This window comes from Caloenas nicobarica, chromosome 2 (genome assembly GCF_036013445.1).
Source record: "Caloenas nicobarica isolate bCalNic1 chromosome 2, bCalNic1.hap1, whole genome shotgun sequence".
NCBI classification, from domain to species: domain Eukaryota; kingdom Metazoa; phylum Chordata; class Aves; order Columbiformes; family Columbidae; genus Caloenas; species Caloenas nicobarica.
In genome coordinates, this window is record NC_088246.1 from 34,940,556 (window position 1) to 34,960,024 (window position 19,469).

The window sequence follows — 19,469 nt, forward strand, 5'->3', positions numbered from 1 at the left end:
GGCTCAGGGGAGACCTTATTGCTGTCTGCAACTACCTGAAAGGAGGCTGTAGCATGGAGGGGGTTGGTCTCTTCTCCCAAGTAGCAAGTGATAGAATGAGAGGAAATGGCCTCAAGTTGTGGCAGGGAGGTTTAGATTGGATACTGGAAAACATTTTTTCATGGAAAGGGTTGTCAGGCATTGGAACAGGCTGCCCAGGGAAGTGGTTGAGTCACCATCCCTGGAGGTGTTTAAAAGGCTTTTAGACAAGGTTCTTAGGGACATGGTTTAGTGCTAGAGTTAGGTTAGGTTATGGCTGGACTCAATGATCCTGAGGGTCTCTTCCAATGAAAATGATTCCATGATTCTATGATTAAGGCCTAACTTTTTTAGTCTCTCTGGAAAGAAGGGAGGTGCAAGTCATTGTCCTTAAAAATACTTTAAGATGGCTCATGGACTGAAGACTTTTCAGGTGTTATGTATGGACTGAGACTTTATATCAAGAGCTGGGACTAAAAAAGGCCATTTACCTTAACTCTGAGCTATGCTGCCATCACTACAGCTGCCAGTCAGAGAGGTTAATCTGTTACTTTTATTAAAATGCAGAAAATATCAAAATGTGTAATTAATGTTTTAAAAGTACCTTACCTTTAAATCCTATACTGTGAAATACTGCTTTAACTTAAATAAAAACATTAATTTCAGCTCCCTCTTCTGGTCCTAATAAGTAATCGTTTCTACAGACACTTGGTCTCATAAGTAAATGGGGATTTCATAACAGAATTACAAGAAACAAACAAATGTAAATTGCATTAGTGAAAAAAAGGTAAATAAAAATATAGAAAAAAAATTTCAGTCTTCAGAGAGATCATTACAAGCTTAATAGTTGAAGTTTACTCTACTCTCCTATTTATCTCCATAGCTCTATCCATTAGGGGATGCAGTTCCAGAAATGTATGTGTATATTTCAAAGATGAGGTTTCTCACAGCAAAATAATGTTACAGATAGAGGTTTTAATAGTTACAGAAAACTAGTAGTTTGTGTTTGTTTTATAATGATAACATTCCTTTTTACTTTTAGGAAACAGTGTATTGTGCTTTTATTGACATTTTGAGGTAAAAATATTTGTCAGTTTTAAAAGTTCGACAAATTCAGTCTTATTAAACTTTACTTCGATCATCACGAACTGGTTTTATCAAAGTCAATTTAAAAAAAATGTATTCTATGCTTAAGGTTACCTAAAATTTCCACTTAAATTATACAAAAGTTATTACATTTATTTCATGGTTATTTCTTTTTAGCTGAAAAACAGGTGGGATCATTAAAATATCAACTGTATTAAGTATTGCTTAGGAGTTCTGATCATTTTTGACCATTTTTGATAACATCAAAGGAAAAGAAACTCATTTTTCTTACTAGAAGGCTTACTTTTGACTTCTTGGTACTCATGTAGTACTTTGCAGAATTTTTATTCGTATCTATATGTGAAAAGGCAGGTATGATATATCTCATAATGTTGCTTGCTGTGAAAACTGGACACAGATGTCATATTTTAAGTGAAATTTGCACTTAACTGAAATGACTCATTTTTATAGTAAAAAAAAAGGCATCATTTTGTAGGATCAAAATTGCAGACTCCAATGCTATTGAAAAATCTCTTAATAATTCTTTTAAGAAAATTTTTGTAAAGGTAAAAGCAGAGACCAAATGCTAATATGTTTGCCATTACCAGTGGTCATTACATAAAGAGGTCAGTTGAACATGTACTCCTTGATGGTTTGTTTTCCTGAGAGCAGTTGAGAACTTTGACCATGATTTCATGGAACAGATAAGTTATCAGTTCATCTGTATGATTTATTTCTGGGCGTATACCTGCCATTTAACTGGATGCATGAGCTGTTTCTGAATCTAATCCAAGGAATCTGGCACAGGGGAAATGGTTTGTTGTCACCAATGGAGGACTCTAGGCTGGTGTGTAGGTCTTAGGTGGTACTTCAGCACTTCTCATTTTTTTTAAATACCTGCCTTTCCTTTTTTTTTTTTTTTTTTTTTTTTGCCATTACTGTAACACTCCCAGAGTGTAGAACAGCATTTTTTCACTACTTTTAATCACCCTATGAAAAGGTTTACATGTAGTTTGGTTATTTATGACAGTAGAGGCTGGTCAGTGATCCCAAGTGAAGGGCAAGGGGCTCCTTCCCCTTCTGTGCTTCTCTGATACTAAATACGAAATGTGTCTGTCTGAGGTTTGGGAGGAAGGGGAATGTAATGTGTGAATACACCGCCAGTGACGGCATCCGTGCAGAATTACTTGGCAAGTCGTCAGTGCCTTTGCAGCAGGTTGTGTGTATTCAATGGTTTGCAGGTGTGTTGTCTGTATGTCCCTAGAGTCACAGAATCACAGGATGGCTGGGGTTGGAAGGGACCTCTGGAGATCATCCAGTCCAACCCACCTGCTAAAGCAGGTTCACCCAGAGCAGATCACACAGGAATGTGTCCAGGCGGGTTTGAATGTCTCCAGAGGAGGAGACTCCCCAGCCTCTCTGGGCAGCCTGTTCCAGTGCTCTGGCACCCTCAGAGTGAAGAAGTCTTTAGTGGTAGTTTAGTTGTAGCCACGTAGCCTAACGAAAGAGAGAACTTTGCAGGTAGTGATAGTAGTTTTTCTTAGCACAAATATAATTCTAAAAAACAACAAAGGCTTTCCAGTCTAAAAGGCCTTACACAGGTGTACCTGTTTGTGGGTCTTTTTGGTCACAAAAGATAGTGCTTTTGTCTAGAAGCCTACATTTGCTTTGGATCCCTTAGCATTTGCCTTCTGGTAAATTGTTATTTGCTTTACACTGATTTTAGCTCTAAATTTACATCCGCCAACGCTGTGCAGGTCCGCCCTGGCTGGACACCAAGCCCATGTGCTCCTGCAGTCACGTCCTTGGGGAAGCCTCAGCCTCAACCACGTCTCTCGTGGAACGCTGGCACCGCTGCCTCAATAACGGCTCTGCCAATTTTCGTTCTCATACCAAATAAGACAGGAAAACAGCAAATCACAGTGCGCGAAACCAAGCGGCGAGCACTGACGCGCGGCACAGGCGGAATCGGATCGGCACCTTCACAGGGCGCGGGGAGCGTGTCGGAGCCCCCGGGTTTGTTCCACGCCCAGGACGAGCCCGCACTGCCCGCCACCCGTGCGGGTGCTGAGACCGGCCTGTAGCTGCGGCCTGCGGCCTGCGAGCTGCCCAGCGCGGGGCCGCTCGGCCGGGGCTGCCCGCCGGACCTCCCCGGCGCTGGCGCCGCAGGGGAGCGGAGGCAGCGCCTGGGCGGGCGGGGGCCGCATGCGCAGGGCGGGTGGCGGGAGTTGCGGGCGGCAGCGGGAGCACATGCGGCCGCGGCGGAGCCCATCGCCCCGAGCCCGCCCGGCCGCCGGAGATAGCTGCGGGGCCGCTCGGTGGGCGGGAGGCCTCACCGGACCCTCGCTGCCGGGGCCCCCGGGGGGGCGCGGTGAGGAGGGGGCTCTGTGCTGCCGGCGGGAAGGGGCGGCCGGGCCGGCCGTGTGGCGCTTCCTCGCGTGAAAAAGTGCGCTTCAGTAAAGAAGCGGGCGGCTCTGCGTTGGCAGGGGAAGGGCCGAGCAGCGGCGCGGGGGGAGGCGGTGGCAGAGCGGGAACCCGCTGAGCAGCCAGCCCCGGCGCCTTCGGGGCCGGGCGGTGTGGGCCTGCGGGGCGGGCGCCGCTGCCTCCCCGCGCCACGGGCCTCGGGAAAAACGCCCTAATTTCTCGTTTAACTATACATGTCTTGTGATGTTTCAGAGCCAGTTGTCATGGATGGAGACACACAGTATGACGAAGGTAATGCGAGGTGGTTTTCAAACCAAATAAAACACACACATAGTCGTACACTTGAGAATAATATTTTTTTTCCTTTCCCCTCCCTCAAGTTGAAGATGTCGTGGGCTGCCACGTTGAAGATGCTGTGACATTTTGGGCACAGGTGAATTTGGAGAACTATTTGATTTTAACGGAGGTGTTTCATCTTATTTCCCCCCCGCCAAGTTTCTGTAGAAGTCAGAATAAATTATGGTATATGATGTTGGGGAAAAAAAAAAAAAGTTACTTTTGATTTCGGAATGTTAAGTTTTATTGTGCCGTTTTAAACTGAAATCTGTTATTATTTTCTGAAATGTCACAAAGAATTGTTCTTCCATCCATTTGAATTACAGCTGGGTTTTCTTGAATATTTGGTAGCCCCTATGCCAAAAAAAAAAAGTAAATTGAGGGTTAAAATGTTTGCTGGGTGAAGAATGCCATAGCAGGCAGTTGGAGCCTTGCTGGGGGTGCATCCCCTGTCCTCTATCAGCTGAGCATGTGGAGCAGTGTCCATGAAGCTTGACATGGAGGTGGTTCAGAGATGCTCCGTCCGTTTGAGTTTTGTGCAGATGCGCAAGAGGATGTTGGAAGAGGGGAGTGAAGAAAAGTAAAAAACCCCAAACAATGAGTAGTTTACACTAATGTGGGGGGGTGCAGCAGGGAGAGGGGAAAATCCAGAAGTACCAAAACTTGTATTTTCTATTTGGTCTGCTGGCTAATTGGTGTGTGCATGTTAATCAGCACCTGTGTAGCTTTGAGACAGTTAGAGGAGGTAATGCTACTTGTTATGTACTATTAGAGAATGTGGGGAGGGGACCAAACTTCACTGATTCTGTATATAGAGTAGCTTCTTCTAAAAGGGATTTTTAGATGTAATAGTCATAGGTAGTTCTTTAGGTTCTTGCTCTGACATTCTGAGTCTCAGTCACAGTGGTTTTAATATTATAAGGTTAGGAGTGTACTTCTAAGCTTAACACAAAGTTTAGTTGCACTACTGTTTTCTTTCCTACTCTGAGCTCTGGATCCTTTCCTTTGAATTATGAGTAGAATGTTATCTAATAAATGTCATGTTACTGGAATTTACGCAGTTTTACAGTGTTTCAGATACCAAGTTGTAACTGGAAAGACTGCTTCTCAGCTAAACCAAAATCCAAGTCTTGCATGTAAAGAGAATGAGGGGCGTGCCAGAGCTGTTACCTCCTTGTATTAAGGAGAGAAAGAAGAACACCACCATATACATACTAAAATTCTTGAGGATAGATTGATAAGTAAGATCTGCATACTACTAGCAGAAGCTGGTAATTAAACTGTTAAAAACATTCATTGCTAACTATTTATCTGGGATACGTTACCTGCCCCTGATCTGTTTCATTAATTTGGGGAAGAAAATGAGAGCAGGCTTACAAATATAAATAAAATCATGAAGTTTGAAAGCTTAAGGTGGGGTATCACTTGTCTCGACAGCAGTGCAACAGTTTTGATTTAATTTGGGGCTGTTATAAGCCATCGTCTATTAAACGTGACAATAAATAACTCACACCCTCTCTCCACACTTCTCAGAATGTTGATAGATGTAGTGACCTCGTGAAATTAAGTTGTGCGCTGGCAGAAGCTTGCCCTCGGGCTAATGCAGTTTTTGGCAAACCTGATTTTAGTAAGGTAAGTAGATTGTGTATATGTGGAGTTTGTTTTTCACCTGGATGTAAAAGCCTTAATTCCATGCAACCATTTTCTTAGGTATTTTCTTGATATTAGATGGTGCTGTTGGTTGTAGTCTCTTAAGATCTCTTTAAGAACTACTGGCTTTCCTAAAGACAACACTTATATTTTATGAGCAAGTTTAAATCTTTCTTCACTTCAGACTTAATTTAAATTATGCAACCATAGGGGTTTTTTTTAACACTCAGGAAATACTACGAGAGGGTAACATATAGAATGCTCTTAAGAAGATAACAAGGGTGCGTTTAATAGCAGTTCTGTGGCAAGCACACAAAGAGCGATGGCAACTTTGGTGATTGTGTGTGAACTACTGATGGCTTATTGCAAAGTAAGGCTTAAATAAAATGTCTGAACTATTTGTGTGTGCGGGTAAATGACCTACGCTCCTCTTGAAAAGGAAGAAAAAGCACCAACAGCAAACCCAGCATGTTTGTGGTGTGACTGGCCTGTTCCTTTGTCAGGCTTCTTAAGCTGTCGGTGTCAATAAAATGTTGTAGCAACACATAAACAGAAAAGCCACAGGAGCCTGCCGTGTAAAATGGCGGTGTTTTTCTAGTTGCAAAATTTTCTTTGAGCTGTTGTTTTTGGAGTAAAGGGTTATGTTTTTTAAGCATTAGCATATATTGTTTTGAGAGATAAAATATAAAATGCGTTACTTTGTTTTCATACTGATGTTGGGATAATTATAGCAGAATGTGAAAATAGGATTTGTAATGTATTACAAATATTTTGAGGTATATTTTCAGAATGCTATTTTTGATATTTTTTCCCCACTTTCCAGATTTATGGTGGCTGTTTTTCAGAAGATAGATGTTGGTACAGATGTATGGTACAGCAAGTGATCAACAATGAAAAGGCAGGAACCATTTTTTTAAAGTCTTTAATTGTGTATCAGTTCTCTGTGCAGGATGATAGGAATAAATGCAACTCCTCTTTTTGAAACTTGCTGTGTAAATGCATTTTAAAACAGTGAACATACATGTGGGATGCGAATTCAGGTGGCCTGTAATTTTGAAAAATACTTATAAAAGGACTGGCATACATGACATACTTGCGAAGTGCAGTTTGTATCTCTTGATAAAGAGATTCACAAGTGGTAGTTGATGTTAAGCAATGTAATTTAATTTCAAAACATCTGAGTGGTGTAAATGGCAGTGTTCATGTGACATGTTAGCACTGATGCAAATGACCTGAGACAGCTGTTAGTCAGCATTTAGTGACTGATGCAGAAGGCTAGTAGTTCCTATTTAAAGTGATAATTTCTAGACAGACTGGTTGGCATGGAAACATTAGATTGCATATCTGTCCATTGAAGTAAGTCTTCTATATTGCTTCTCAATTGTAGCCCATAGATGAAAAAAAAATCTGCAAAGATCTGTTTTGTTACTTAAAGTTTTGTTGCTAAGCTTTTAGACAGGTGCCAACAGAAGAGATTTCTCTGACTTGGTTCCTTCCTCTGAAGGGTGTCTGTGTTTTGTCCAGAAGATCCTGATCTCTGCAACATGCACGTGTGTTAAAATGCTTATATTCTAGTAGTTGTCAGTGCATATTTCTGTTGGAGGTTTGTGTAACCTCTGCTGATTATATTTTATATTATTGTTGCAGTGTCAGGTCTTGTACATTGACTACGGAAATTCTGAGGTTCTGAATAGATCAGACATAGTTGAAATTCCACCAAACTTGCAATCTCCGAGTGTTGCCAAGAAGTACAGACTCTGGGGACTGCAGATACCAACTGATCAGAACCTAAACATGTTTGACCAGGTGAGTAACACATTTTGAAGCATTTAGATTATGGGATCTGTAACAGATATTGTCAAGTATCAGCACAGTGTCACCAGGAGGAATCTTCTAAGAGCTGGATGTTTAACTGTGAAGGCAGGGCATGCTGGGAACAACTGTCCGATCTGTTGTCCGGAACATATTCTAGAAACTAAAATGGTTTTGTCAAAAACTGTTCAGGTTGTGCTGGGAGGTGATTTTTAGAGTACGCTTTTACCATCTTCAGAGCCTGAGGTCTATTTCTGACTTTTCTGAGTTCTTTCTGGCACTGGAGAAAAAAAGTACCTCTGTTTCTTTCCCTTCAGAGGGAAAAATACCTCTACTTGGTCACAGGACCTGCGATAAATTGACTGACGTCTGTGACGTGCTTGAATGCCCTTTGCCTGGGTACTGTAGCTATCTCTGCTCAGGACAGAGAAGAGCAGGTGAATGTGAGTGGCAGCAGGAGCCCTGTCATCCCTGGCCAGCAATGAACGTGACAGGCTCAGGAGCTGAAGCCAACAGTGCTCGTAAAAGCTTTGAGCCCTCTTGAGTGGCACTGGTGACTGTTGGTCAAGTTTTAGTGGTGGCAGTCTGCATTTTTGAGGCACCACAGTCTTAATGCTTCAATGCTTGTCGCTGTCACTGCCCCTGCTTAACCCGCTGGTGGCTCGGGAGCAGCAGTTGCCAAGGAGGAGGCAGGACGCTGCTGTCCCGTCCCTCTGTCATCCAGAAGAGATCCGCACAGCCCCGGTGTTTGGTCTTGTCCCTGTGGTCCTGTTGACATTTCTTAACCTCATTACTTCAGACAGGTGAAAATCTCTCTTCTCAATTCCCTGGGGCTTGGTTTTGTGTAGTGGTGTGGATGTTTTTTTAAACAGTTCTTGTTGCTTGAGGTAAAGCTTTATTTGCTCGCTCAGTGTAGCTTTCCTGCCTCCAGCCCTTCCTTTCTTATTTTTCAACAAAACCAGCTTGTTTTCAGAAGTGGTGGGGCAAAAAGAAAAAAAACCCCTGTTAATAAAAGATAACTTTCTCCCAGATGTCTTGTGAAGGTCTTGAGTGCATTCCTTAGTCTTCCAGAGCTGTTATTCTTTGATATTACTGATAAAACTGATAGCTGCCAATTCTGGCATTTCCTGATTTCTAAATGAGTAGTTTCAGTAAGGCAGATTTCCGTAGGGTAAATACACGTAGTAATTCATTTGTCACTATGATCTGTTTCAACTTCTGGACCACTTATTCAAAGACTGTTAAACAATGTAATAATTAAAATATGTTTTTCATTTTATTTTGTATAATAATGTTAAATTCTTGGTCTAGTGTTCTTTAAAAGACTTGAATAACCTGGTTGCCAACTTGTATTGAGAGTTGATGGGACTTTGGACTTCTGTCACTTATCAGTAATACTGAATTCTTCAAAACTGAACACTGGGGGAAAACTATTGGTGTTGACGTCCAGTCTGGCATTGACAATGATTAGATCGGGTATAGTTGTACAGATACAGTATTGTTTCAGAATAAATACGTTAAGTGTAGACTTTACCTGTGCAGCTCTCTGGGTTTTGATCTTAAACATGTCCTCTTAGAAGAAAGATGACTGATTGCAGCTAAAAGCATTCAGAGTGTCCAGTACACAACTTCATTGTATTTTTATTTTACAGGGGAAGAAGTTCTTGAGCAGCCTAGTTTTTGAAAAAGAAATAAGAATACGCCACAAAGCCAAGCATGAAGATGGTACCATTATTGCCCAGGCAGAATTTGAAAAAACAGATATTGGAGAAGAGGTGGCCAAGGCAGGGTTTGCTGAAAAATGCTCATCTCCAGGAAACACAAAAGATGCCGAAGAGAGAAAAGTAGATGTTGCGCAAAACCTACATCGGAAGATAAAAGTCCCAGTTCCCCTGTGGGTAAACAGGTCTGATCATGTGCTGTACAGCATCCCCAGAGGACGCCTTGACCAAGTAGCTGCCAGCGCAAGGAATCACAATATTACTGGAAACCTTATGTTTGGCCCAAAGTAAGGCAGTGAGATGTCATAGAAAACTTTGAGTGAGCTGAGTAGCTTGGTTGCTGGCATATGGGTGCATGAGAAGGTGGAAGGGGAAGTGAGTATCTAAAATATGAAGTTCAATTTCTGTCTTTCCAGCATCAAGTCACACTAGTACTCAATGGAAGGGAAGTATATGTGAGTCTGCGTGTGTGTGCATGAATTCGGACATTAATCTGTAGAAAACTGTTTGTTAGTGTTGTTGCTGGTTGGATAGCTTGTTCTTTCTCATCTGATTTCCAGATACAGACTGCTCTTAGGTATCTCAATACAAGATTTTGAAAAAGAAGGGAGGAGTAGCATGTAGTCAGCAGAGGAGAAAGTACCAAGAAGCTTAGTTGAAAGCGAAGGCTGCAGGACATCAGGCCTCTAGCAGATTTGACAGTGATAGGTGATGCAATGATGTTCGTTTTAGCACCTGTGATATTTCCATAGACTGGCCCTTGAGACTTTTTGTAGCTATTGTCTGTTTATTTACCTCTATTAACAACTCACTGGACACAAATGTGGAATGTAAAAGTACACTTACATAGCAGGACACACGTATTTTGGTGATTTATTTGTGTAGGAATGTAACCATGTGTGCTTATAAGAAATAAAGCCAGCAGTCACAGTTTGAAGTAAGCTTTAGGGGAGATAATGGTGTCTCTGCAGTTTGTAATTACATTGACAAGAGGTGGTGGTAAGTTGGCAGTTACAACAGTTGTTGTCAGAAATCTTTTTAAAGAGACTTGTCCTACAGTTGCTGGGGTTGCCATGGCAACAGGCTGCTGAGAGAAACGTTTGTGGGCTGGAAAGGTGGTACTTGGCGTTCAGAAAGTTGAGATGGTGTACAAAGTAATGTTCTCAGAAAAACAGGTTTAGAATTTGCTAATGTTCCATAATTTGAACTTCTCAAAACATTTTAATGAATTACCTGAGGGCACGCCTTTCCGCATACCAGAATGACGCCAAGTCTGTTTTACAGTTAGATCATTTAGGCAAGTCTATGCTGTTAAAAAATATTACTAGAATATAAAATGAGGTGCTCTTCAAAAAGTCTATAGCAAAGTGCCTCATCCGGAATGATTTTGATATTCTGATCTGCTTTGTTTTCCGAGTTGTAGATATGCTCTGAATCTGATTTTTAAAAAGCAAGCTGCTTTTTTTTCTTTTTTTTGTGCTCAGTGTTGACATACTTTTGTATACCAAGCTATCCTGACTGGCCTGAGCAGCCAGCAGATTCTCTGTGCCATTTCTGTATGTTCTGGTGTCCTTTAACTTTTTGCACGTCGCAGGCATTTTTGGGGTAGTATGCCTGTGAAGGAAACTGAGAAGAAGCTGGGAGGTAACCAAAGCCATGAAGGTGATGTGTGGTCCAGTGGAGCTTTGGTACTGTACTATACTGTCACGCTACGCTGAGACGGATGGCTTCACATCCCTCTTTTTCTTTATAAAAATAACTTTTAGGGTATAGATCCAAAACACCAGCTTTGGCTTGTTTAGTAGATAGAAGATTTGAATTACAATGCACCCTGACTTTTCTGGGTCATTCTAAGATGTTTTTTGGATGGGAATGAAAAGAAGCTGCTAAATTAATATATACTGTGATTAAGTTACAAAAGTACCCGTCATTAACCAATTGATGTGATAAATGCTCTCTGAGCACCTGCAATACAAGGGGATATTTTTCAAGTTTTAGATCCTTCTGCATGACAAGAGGGAGACAGAAGATAAAGTAATACATTGTTTAGAAGCAGAGTGCTTAGTTTATATTTAACTAATAATTAATAGATGTAAGTAAGAAACTAACCAATTGTAATAACATAATCAATTATTTCTTGGTATAGATATATGTCAAAATTTTCAAAAATTGTAATGCATATGTAATAATTAATGTGAATATAAGCGATGCAAGAGCATCCAGTCTTTGGAGCACTTACGGAGGATGATCCCCAGTGTTCCCCAGCGCTGATAAAAAAGAATGCGGCTTAACAGTATAATTGACTCTGCTGTTAAGTTTATTTCTGTTTCAGGAAAGACTTTTGAGTTAGTGACTGTGTAAACATCTAAAGGGTTGTCTGCAAATGGTGTATTTTTTTTTTCCTCGGTTTTGTGTAACAGTCTTCGTAAAGACTGGTGTGGAGAGGAAGACAAATTCTGAAGAAGTGAAACATGATTGTGTAGGTACTTCTATAGTATTTTTGATGTGGTGTCCTGTAGTCATTACTGAAATTACAAAAACATGAAAGAATGCATATTGTAGTTTGGTGCGTTTGTTTTTATTTTGTAATTAATTCCTCTTCATTCATTTTTAAAAGGGAAAAAACACTTGCTTCTACCCCGGTGCCAGATACCAGCTTGGCACAAACAAGAGCAGGTCAGAAGTTGTCTGACGAGAAAGAAGTTCTCAGAAAGGAGAATGTAAATCTCATGCAGAGGCAGAAGGAACTTGAACTGAAGGTTGAAGAGCTGAAATGTGAACTTCAGGTATGTGGAAAAGCAAAGAAGATGCTTCTCTCCTTGTTGTGTTTTGTCAGTGCTTCTGTCTTTATGGTTTCATCGTACTGCAGTTCATCTGTGCCCTGTTGTTTGGAGTAGAGAATGATTAAACTTGTGGAGTGGAGACTCGTCCTGCCCTGGTGCGGGGAGGTGGTGTCAGTGTGTGTCAGCACAGGTTCTGCAGCAGCCCAGGTTGGACCCGGGCTCCCTTTGGTGTGTGTGCTGGCTTCTGCCGCACTTGGTGCAACTGCTGGTTTGGCTGTAGGCGTTCAGTTTGAAGGTGGACTTTTGCACTTGGGGATTAAAAACATGCTTTGGGTATAAGGCTGTTATCCTTGCCTTTTTTCACTCACTTAGAGGAAAAAACCAGCTTTCTGTGTGCTGGGCTAAAAACTCATAAGCATCACAGAATCATAGCAGCTGCGGAATTTTAGAACTGGATCAAAATGATTATTTCCTTAATTGCTGCTTCATGCTTATGTTTCTTTCCAGGGGAAGCTCATAGCACTATCTGTGAAGCACAGTACTTGGTTACTGATAGGCTTAAAAATGCTGTGAATGGTTTGAAGTGTGATAAACAGCAGTAGTAAGTAGAGGTTGTGTGAAAGGATGTTGTGTTTGCACGAATTCAGAAAAATGTTGTGCAAACTCTTATCTCTATAGATACCAAAGGAAAATCTACCATTGTGTAAATCCCTTTGACACCCCCAAACCTGAACTTGGACACAGCTGTTTCCTTTTTCTTTGTTGCGGAATAAAACTGTTCATAACCAGCTTTCCTCTTCAGTTACCTCTACCTAGAACACCTCTGCTACTACATATACCAAGCTGTCATTGCACCGATTCTCCATCAACTGAGGATGTGATGTTTGTGCTCTTCTATGCAAAGTAAATTAATAAGCAACAGAATACATGTCTGCAGCTAAGAAAAAGTACTTCAATGCAAGGGGTTATTAGAAGCATTCCCTATCTATAGTCTGGTGTTTTTTTAAAAGCTGTTTTCTGGAAACGTGAATTAGTTTTAAAAAATGTTGAATGCAGGTAAACTGCTTTAAAAGAAAAGGTTGTGGATATTCTTTTACGCAAGAAAATAATTGCTCTTTGCAAAAAACACTATAGGAGTCAATGTTTTATTCTAGAAGGGCGATGTGTGGTGGTGGCTTTGAGGGGTACTAACAAAACCACCTTGCAGCTGTAAGACTTTGGATGCTCATTTGTAAATACAAAACTATTTAAATAATTCTATGTTCTTTTTTTTTTTTCTTTGTTGGTGTATATTTTAATATGTAGCAAGTCTGAAAGGCTAACAACCTTTAAAGACTGTGTTTCATTACCTAAAGTGAAGTTTATAAAAGCATCTCTGTGGTATGAGACCAAGAGCTTTTAAATTTAGGTTGCCCCTTGAATGTAGCTTGATGTGATGTGTGGGCTTTTTTTGGGTCAAGAATATTCCTTGTAGGAAGGTCAGAATGATTGTCCATACAGTGAGAGTTGTTGTTTTTGCTGCACCATTTTGAGGTGTGGTAGTGATGAGAGTAAAGAGTTTAATGAGGTCCTGGACTTGATTTCCCTAAACTAAGGGGATGGAATTTTCCAGCAAGTAAAGAAAAATTTCCACATTGTCTGAAGACTTGCTAGCAACTGGGGAGTAACTGAAGAAATACACTTGAACACATCACTACTGGAATGAGAGGAAAAAAAAAGAAACATTAATCTTTAAGAAACTGTTAAAGAAAATAAAATTGTTCTCATTGGTTTATATGTCTTTCTAGGCATTTTGTTAGTGTTTTAAAGAGGGCTAGCTCTGTGCGTGTGTGCACAAGTGTATGTTTCTCTCTAATTATCAAAAGTCTATATTATGGTCTGCTTGTTGGTAACCCTGGATGAGCATTGTGACTGTTGATCTGTCTTTACCTCTTTCTGTTGAATCACTGGTCCAACAATGATTAATAATTCAGAAAGAGAAGGAAGCATCTAGGAAAACTGCTGAAAGTTTTGAGGAAACCCTACGTACTTACATTGGAACAAAAATGAGAAGTTTGGCTGCTAAAGTGAAGTCATTGAAAGAAGTTAGGTATGTTTTTTTTTTTTTCTAAAATAGTACTATTTATCATTGCCCTGTTTATATCTTAAATTCATGCATTCTGGTTTGTTTCCCGAAAGTTTTGTTTATTTTTGAAGAAAAATGTAGTGTTATATACAGAGAGGAGTATTCTCCAAAAGCAAGGCTGAAACCTATGCTTTTTGGAAGCTCACATTGGAATTTGCATTGCCTGCTTCACAGTGTTTATCAGATGGCTTCGGTTCACTTCTGTTCCTTCACCGCAGCTGTTGCAAGAAGAGCTTTCAATTCCATCTTCAAGGACAATGCCAATTAGTAAATGCAGCTAGTTGTTCACAGTAGCGGTGTAGTCAGAATTCCTTGGTTATCTGTATTGCTGTGAGACCTGTATATCTTTGGGTAGTTCGAATGACTCTTCTAGTTTTAAAAGAAGAGACAAAACTGTAGTGGGAAGACTTGAAACAGAAATGACCATCAGCTCCTGTAAGAAGGAATATATAAATTGCTGTATGTGTTTGTGGGAGATGAGTTTAAAAAAACAATACCAAGAGAGGAAATAGGAAAAAAAGAGAAATTAAAATCAGGGGAGATTTTCCATGTACAGGCTTGTCAATACTGAGGTACAATGAATGTATTCTTGGTCCTTCTTCCTCAAAAAAAGGTTTAACAGCTGAATCAGACAAGTTGCTGCTGCTACCTTTTGAAAGAAACTAGACTATTAACATGGCACGTACTGTCTCAAAATTAATATGTTCAAGGGGCCTGAATAGCATTTTTAAACTGCTTGAGGTCTCGAAAAAATCTGGTAATATGTTGTTTCCTCCTTACAACTCAGGCACATGAATAAGAACACCCGTTCTGGAGAGCAGCTCTCACAAGCCATAAAAGCAGTTACAGAAGGATGTCTCACTGCTCCATGTTCCTTGGAAAAACTGCAGAAGATATGGACAGAGTATGACTTGGCCCAGGAGAGGATTCAGTTATGCAGAAATGTGGTATGTTGGAATTATTTTTTTTCTCAAGAGCTATAATTTAACAGCTATTGACAGAGTATTTTAGTCTTATAAGTGTACCTGGACAACATGAGCACAGCCTGGAAATGTCTGCCCTTTGCTTGATAATGTCAGAGGCTTTGCTGCCTTTGCCACAACTGATGCGTTTTTGGAGTGTTATTTTTTTGTGTTTAACCCAGACTTTTTGACGCCCTTCATTTTGTAAAGAAGTATGTGGAAATCGGAACATGGTAGCTAATAGGTTTCTGTTCTGTAATAATTAGAAACTGCTTTATCTGTGCAGCTGCAATATCTGTCTTTAAAACCTTTTGTTAAAGCAGCCTGCCGCTACTTAGTGTATGGATCCCTCATAGGGGAGATGTAAGGAGAGTTGTATGCAAATACAGTTGTATAGGAGGATGGACTTGTATAGGGGAAAGCTGCCATCTAGTGCAACTTCTCAGCAACCACAGATCTGGAAAAGCCTTCCTGGCTGGGTAGGCAAGGCTGTGGGGATAAGGTTATATGTACTGTGTCTCTCGTGTGGGGTGATGCTGCTTTTGGGAACGGGCAGGTTCCCTGGTGTGTGGCAGGCATGGCGGTGAGGCTGGGAAGGGATGGTAGCTGTGTGACGGGGAGGATGCCAGCAAGTGTGTTGTGACTGTTTTCAAATAGAAAACTTTTTGAACGTGTTTACTTAAGAAGTATTGCTATATTAGGTGGAATTTAACAGCTCGTGAAATGGACTAGAAAATAATGAGCCATGAGGAGAACCCAAGTCAGTCCTGTTGTTGCCTGTGTGGGGGAAAGTATTAAAACATCTATGGCATGGCATGCATTTGATTGCGGTAGGTGGAAGGAAACTCAAATGTTTAAACTTGACGATGATAGGATAAGCATTAATAAGCAGGTGACATTTTAGTGTTGCAGCTTGTATGGGGGAGCAATGTGTAGAAGAACAGCTAAACTGCGAGGTACCCGGGAGCCAGGGATTCACTGGCACGAGCATTTGTTGGGTGAATTCCTGATCCCACGTGGAATAGTAGCAGTTGCAATTTTCTGGAGATTATGTGGGCTGGCTGAGCTCAAGCAGGTCTGTAAGCCTTGTTGAGCAACAGCAGGCAAGTAAAGCAAAGCTGTCTTAGAACTTGTTTTTACCCCCCTCGTCCAGTTTTGCTTTGACTCAGTTAGGGCTGGGGGTAGAGGGAAATCTCTTAATGTGGGCATGAGTCAGGACAGATGCAGATACAGTGGCGTGGCTGGGGAGTTTCAAAATGTTTATTTAGTAGAGGAGATGGTTGCTTCGGTGTCATTCAGGTGACAGTGTATATGAGTTGCTTTTGGTTTGTTTTGTTTTGTTTTGTGTTTTTTTTTTTTTTTTTTTGAGTTGCCAACCCAAGCAGGCAGCATTCTTTCATGAGAAACATCATGAAAAGAAGTTTCGTTCTTGGAGAGTGCTTGAGGTTTTTCTGATGGACTAGTTTGTTGGAATATGTTAAGACAGTCTGGACATTGTCACCTGCCTTGTAGTGTGTTACACTGCCAAAATATTTGAAATACTGCTGAAATGAGCTAATGGCGCTATGCTGCTTCTGGTAGCTCCCCATGTGCTTGTGTAGCCCTCTTTTGTGTTGACAAGGTGCAGCCTCACGCATGGCTTGAAAACTAGTTTTGTTCAGAAATCAACAACACACCCCTCGTCACCTCCCCGCCCATTCTGACTTTGCTCCTGGTTGCCTAAGATAAGGTGCACGTGAACGGTGGCATGAAATCTAACCACTTTTCAAGAGCATGCTGTTGTAAAAAAAACCCCAAAAACCAAAAAAACCCACCTTGCTATCTGAAGAGGGGAAGTTGTCTCGTAGTGTCACCAATATTTTAAAGGGGGAAAAATGAAGAAGATGCGAGTTCTGCTGGATGTCGGGCATCCTCCAGAGTGCCTGAGAGCTGCAAAGGCTATGCAGGTGGGGAGAATTAATTTCATTTTCAAGATGAATTGGTAGCAGCTGGAAGCAGGACATCTCAAGGCTTTTGTGGAATTTGTCTTAAGTATTTTGAAGACTTTGGTAGGTGAAGGGTACAGAACAAGAGTTTTGGTTGCCACAGTGTAGCTCTAGCACAATGCAAAGGTTGTCCTGTTTTAATACGCAGTGTAGTGACCTAACTTTTTTCCCTGAGAATCATTTTGATGTTTAAAGATCTATATTATGTGCTGTAACATGCCATGGAATCTTGGCTCTTCTATTTTCAAATGCAAAGAATGTCTGGGATCCACACAGTAGAAGGGTGTGCTTGTTATTCTGCCTGTCATCCGTACTTAAATGATACTGACTCTAAATAGGCTGGCAAATATTTTTGACAGTGCAACCGACTATGTTGATGTCACTAACTTTGTTTCTTGCTCAGTTAAAACCAGGTACACGTAAATCCACTATACAGGAAGCCCAGTGAACCCAAACAGGTGGATGAAATAGCTGGTGATTAAACTATAGCAGACTGTTGAACTCTGCTTAATCTCCCAAGCTAGCTGTCAAAAGGGGTTTCCCTAAGTTAAATCTTGCTATTCAGTTGCCTAAGCAGTGTGCTCTTCCTTTTACCTCCCTGGAGCGCTGATGCCCTCTCTCACTGTCACAAGCGTCATTTGTTTGTAAGTTCTTGGGTGCGAACGTCTTGTCTTGCTTTTGGGGAACCTAATCCATCTTAAACAAGTATCACTGGCATGAGTAAACCCAATGAAGTTCAAGTGCAGAGCAAATCGCGTTATTTCAGTTTTCATTGTTTATGCTTTCGTAGTTGGTTTATACTGGTTTAACTGGGTCTCTCCTGGATACTGTCCCAAAAATGAAGATGAGCAACTGGAGCGTTTGTTCTAAATAAGGTATTGTCTTGGAAACATAAGAAAATAATCAGTGAACTGAGCTAGTTCTGGGGCATGGTGTGTATGAAAATAACAAAGATGTTTTTTCTGGGGTGGAAATGCCTAAAAGTATATTCAAAACTAATTACAGAATTTGATGTAAAGTGTGTGTCCAAATAGGAAGGTAGAGGTCCTGATGACTTAACCAGCTCTCCTATGAAATGTTATGGAGAGGATGGCAGCTTTATGGATGAAAAAACAGGAATAATAATAACAGGAGTTTCCTCTGATTGCAGTGTAGGCAGATACTCATAGTAGTAGGGTGTAATACAAATTCTGACTTTTCAGACATTATGGACAGTGTTTTATGGATGTGTTGCTTAATTTATAGTTTTGATTTAGAAACTTATTGGAGGCTGTAGGGTACATATTCAGCATTTTTTGTGTGAAGAATGAAAAAATAATCATGCCAGTGTTTAAAAAAAAGGGAACTATTCAGTTTCTTATTTTAAAAAAGTGAATGAGGGTGGTATAAATAGAGCTGTTTAATGAGGATGCTGATGCCAGAGCTAGTTTTAGCTATTCCATATACTGCAAAGTAGTAACTTGGACTGAAGGGAGCCAAAACCTGGGACCAGAAGTAGAAATAGACTCTAAAAATGGATTAGAACTTATGCATGGAGGGGATTCATTTTTTTGTCTTGCTTATGAGGTCATTAAATCACACTAAAGCAAGAATGCGTTTATGAGGTGATTGCATTATACATAACCTGCTTTTGTGGACTTTCATAAGCTTTGCAATAGTTACCAGAAACAAGATGGTAAGCTAGCGTGGCATTTGGTATGACAGAGTCTGTGGTTGTTTGTGGAGTTTTTGTTTGTTTGTTTGTTTGTTTTTGAGAGAGAGGTATAAGATGGACCAGACACAACATAAACTGAATTTTGTAGTTTGAGAAGCCTTTAGCCTGTTCTAAAGGAGTTTAAGTCTACTGTTTGCTGTTGTGATGAGTTTATATCTTTGTAAAGCAGACTATTAAAATACTGCCTGTGTACTAAATGCTCTCTGAAGTTATTGTTATTTAACAGGCATTAGCTGAGCCGTGAAGTGTCGCATGTACCCTGTTAAATGGCAGATGTTGGAAGGAGACTTGTCCTGTGGCTCCCGAGCTGTCTGGAGTTCCTGGATTGTCATTTAGTCAGGTGTAGAATGTTAAATTTACTCTGGTATTTGAACTGGTATTAATTGGAGTTTGGTTGCCTGGCTAAATCTTCTACTACATCGAGTCTCTATTGCTCTAGGTTTTGAAGTAATATTCTGCAGAAATCTTGTCTTATAAAGGAATGAGGACCCTGTGTCATAAATAATACTTTTTGTGTAGTATGATACAGTATTCTTTTACAAACTAGCTCCTGTCTTATGCAGGAAAAACAGCAGGAAGTCTGTAAAAATTGTGTGTGCTTTTGGTCACCAGAGGTGCCCAAAAAGTGCAGAAGTGCCTATTAAATCTTCTTGTCGTTGTTTCATATTTTCAAGTGCTGAAGTGATACGTCGTGTTCACCTTCTGTAGTAGAACTCAATCCACTGGTTCTTATCATTCAGCCCACCATTGTCTGGCTGAATTACAACATCAGTCCGATTGCTAATCCAAGTTTGAAAGCAGTGTATAGTGTTACTTTTAGTTGGAGTTTGTCCATCTTTCAGTTTCCAACCAT

At 40.7% G+C, this 19,469-nt stretch overlaps 1 protein-coding gene across 1 annotated transcript in view; it reads left to right on the forward strand.

Annotated features, from left to right (window-relative positions):
* Positions 1–3,390: 3,390 nt before the first annotated feature.
* STK31 (serine/threonine kinase 31) overlaps positions 3,391–19,469 on the forward strand; it is a 41,413-nt gene continuing 25,334 nt past the window's right edge. The window contains exons 1-10 of the mRNA XM_065628349.1: positions 3,391–3,475; positions 3,781–3,819; positions 3,909–3,961; positions 5,398–5,496; positions 6,338–6,412; positions 7,162–7,320; positions 8,979–9,334; positions 11,665–11,833; positions 13,804–13,919; positions 14,743–14,902. Of these exons, the coding sequence (XP_065484421.1) occupies positions 3,792–3,819; positions 3,909–3,961; positions 5,398–5,496; positions 6,338–6,412; positions 7,162–7,320; positions 8,979–9,334; positions 11,665–11,833; positions 13,804–13,919; positions 14,743–14,902 (1,215 nt within the window). The 5' untranslated portion in view covers positions 3,391–3,475; positions 3,781–3,791. The remainder of the gene's footprint in view (positions 3,476–3,780; positions 3,820–3,908; positions 3,962–5,397; positions 5,497–6,337; positions 6,413–7,161; positions 7,321–8,978; positions 9,335–11,664; positions 11,834–13,803; positions 13,920–14,742; positions 14,903–19,469) is intronic.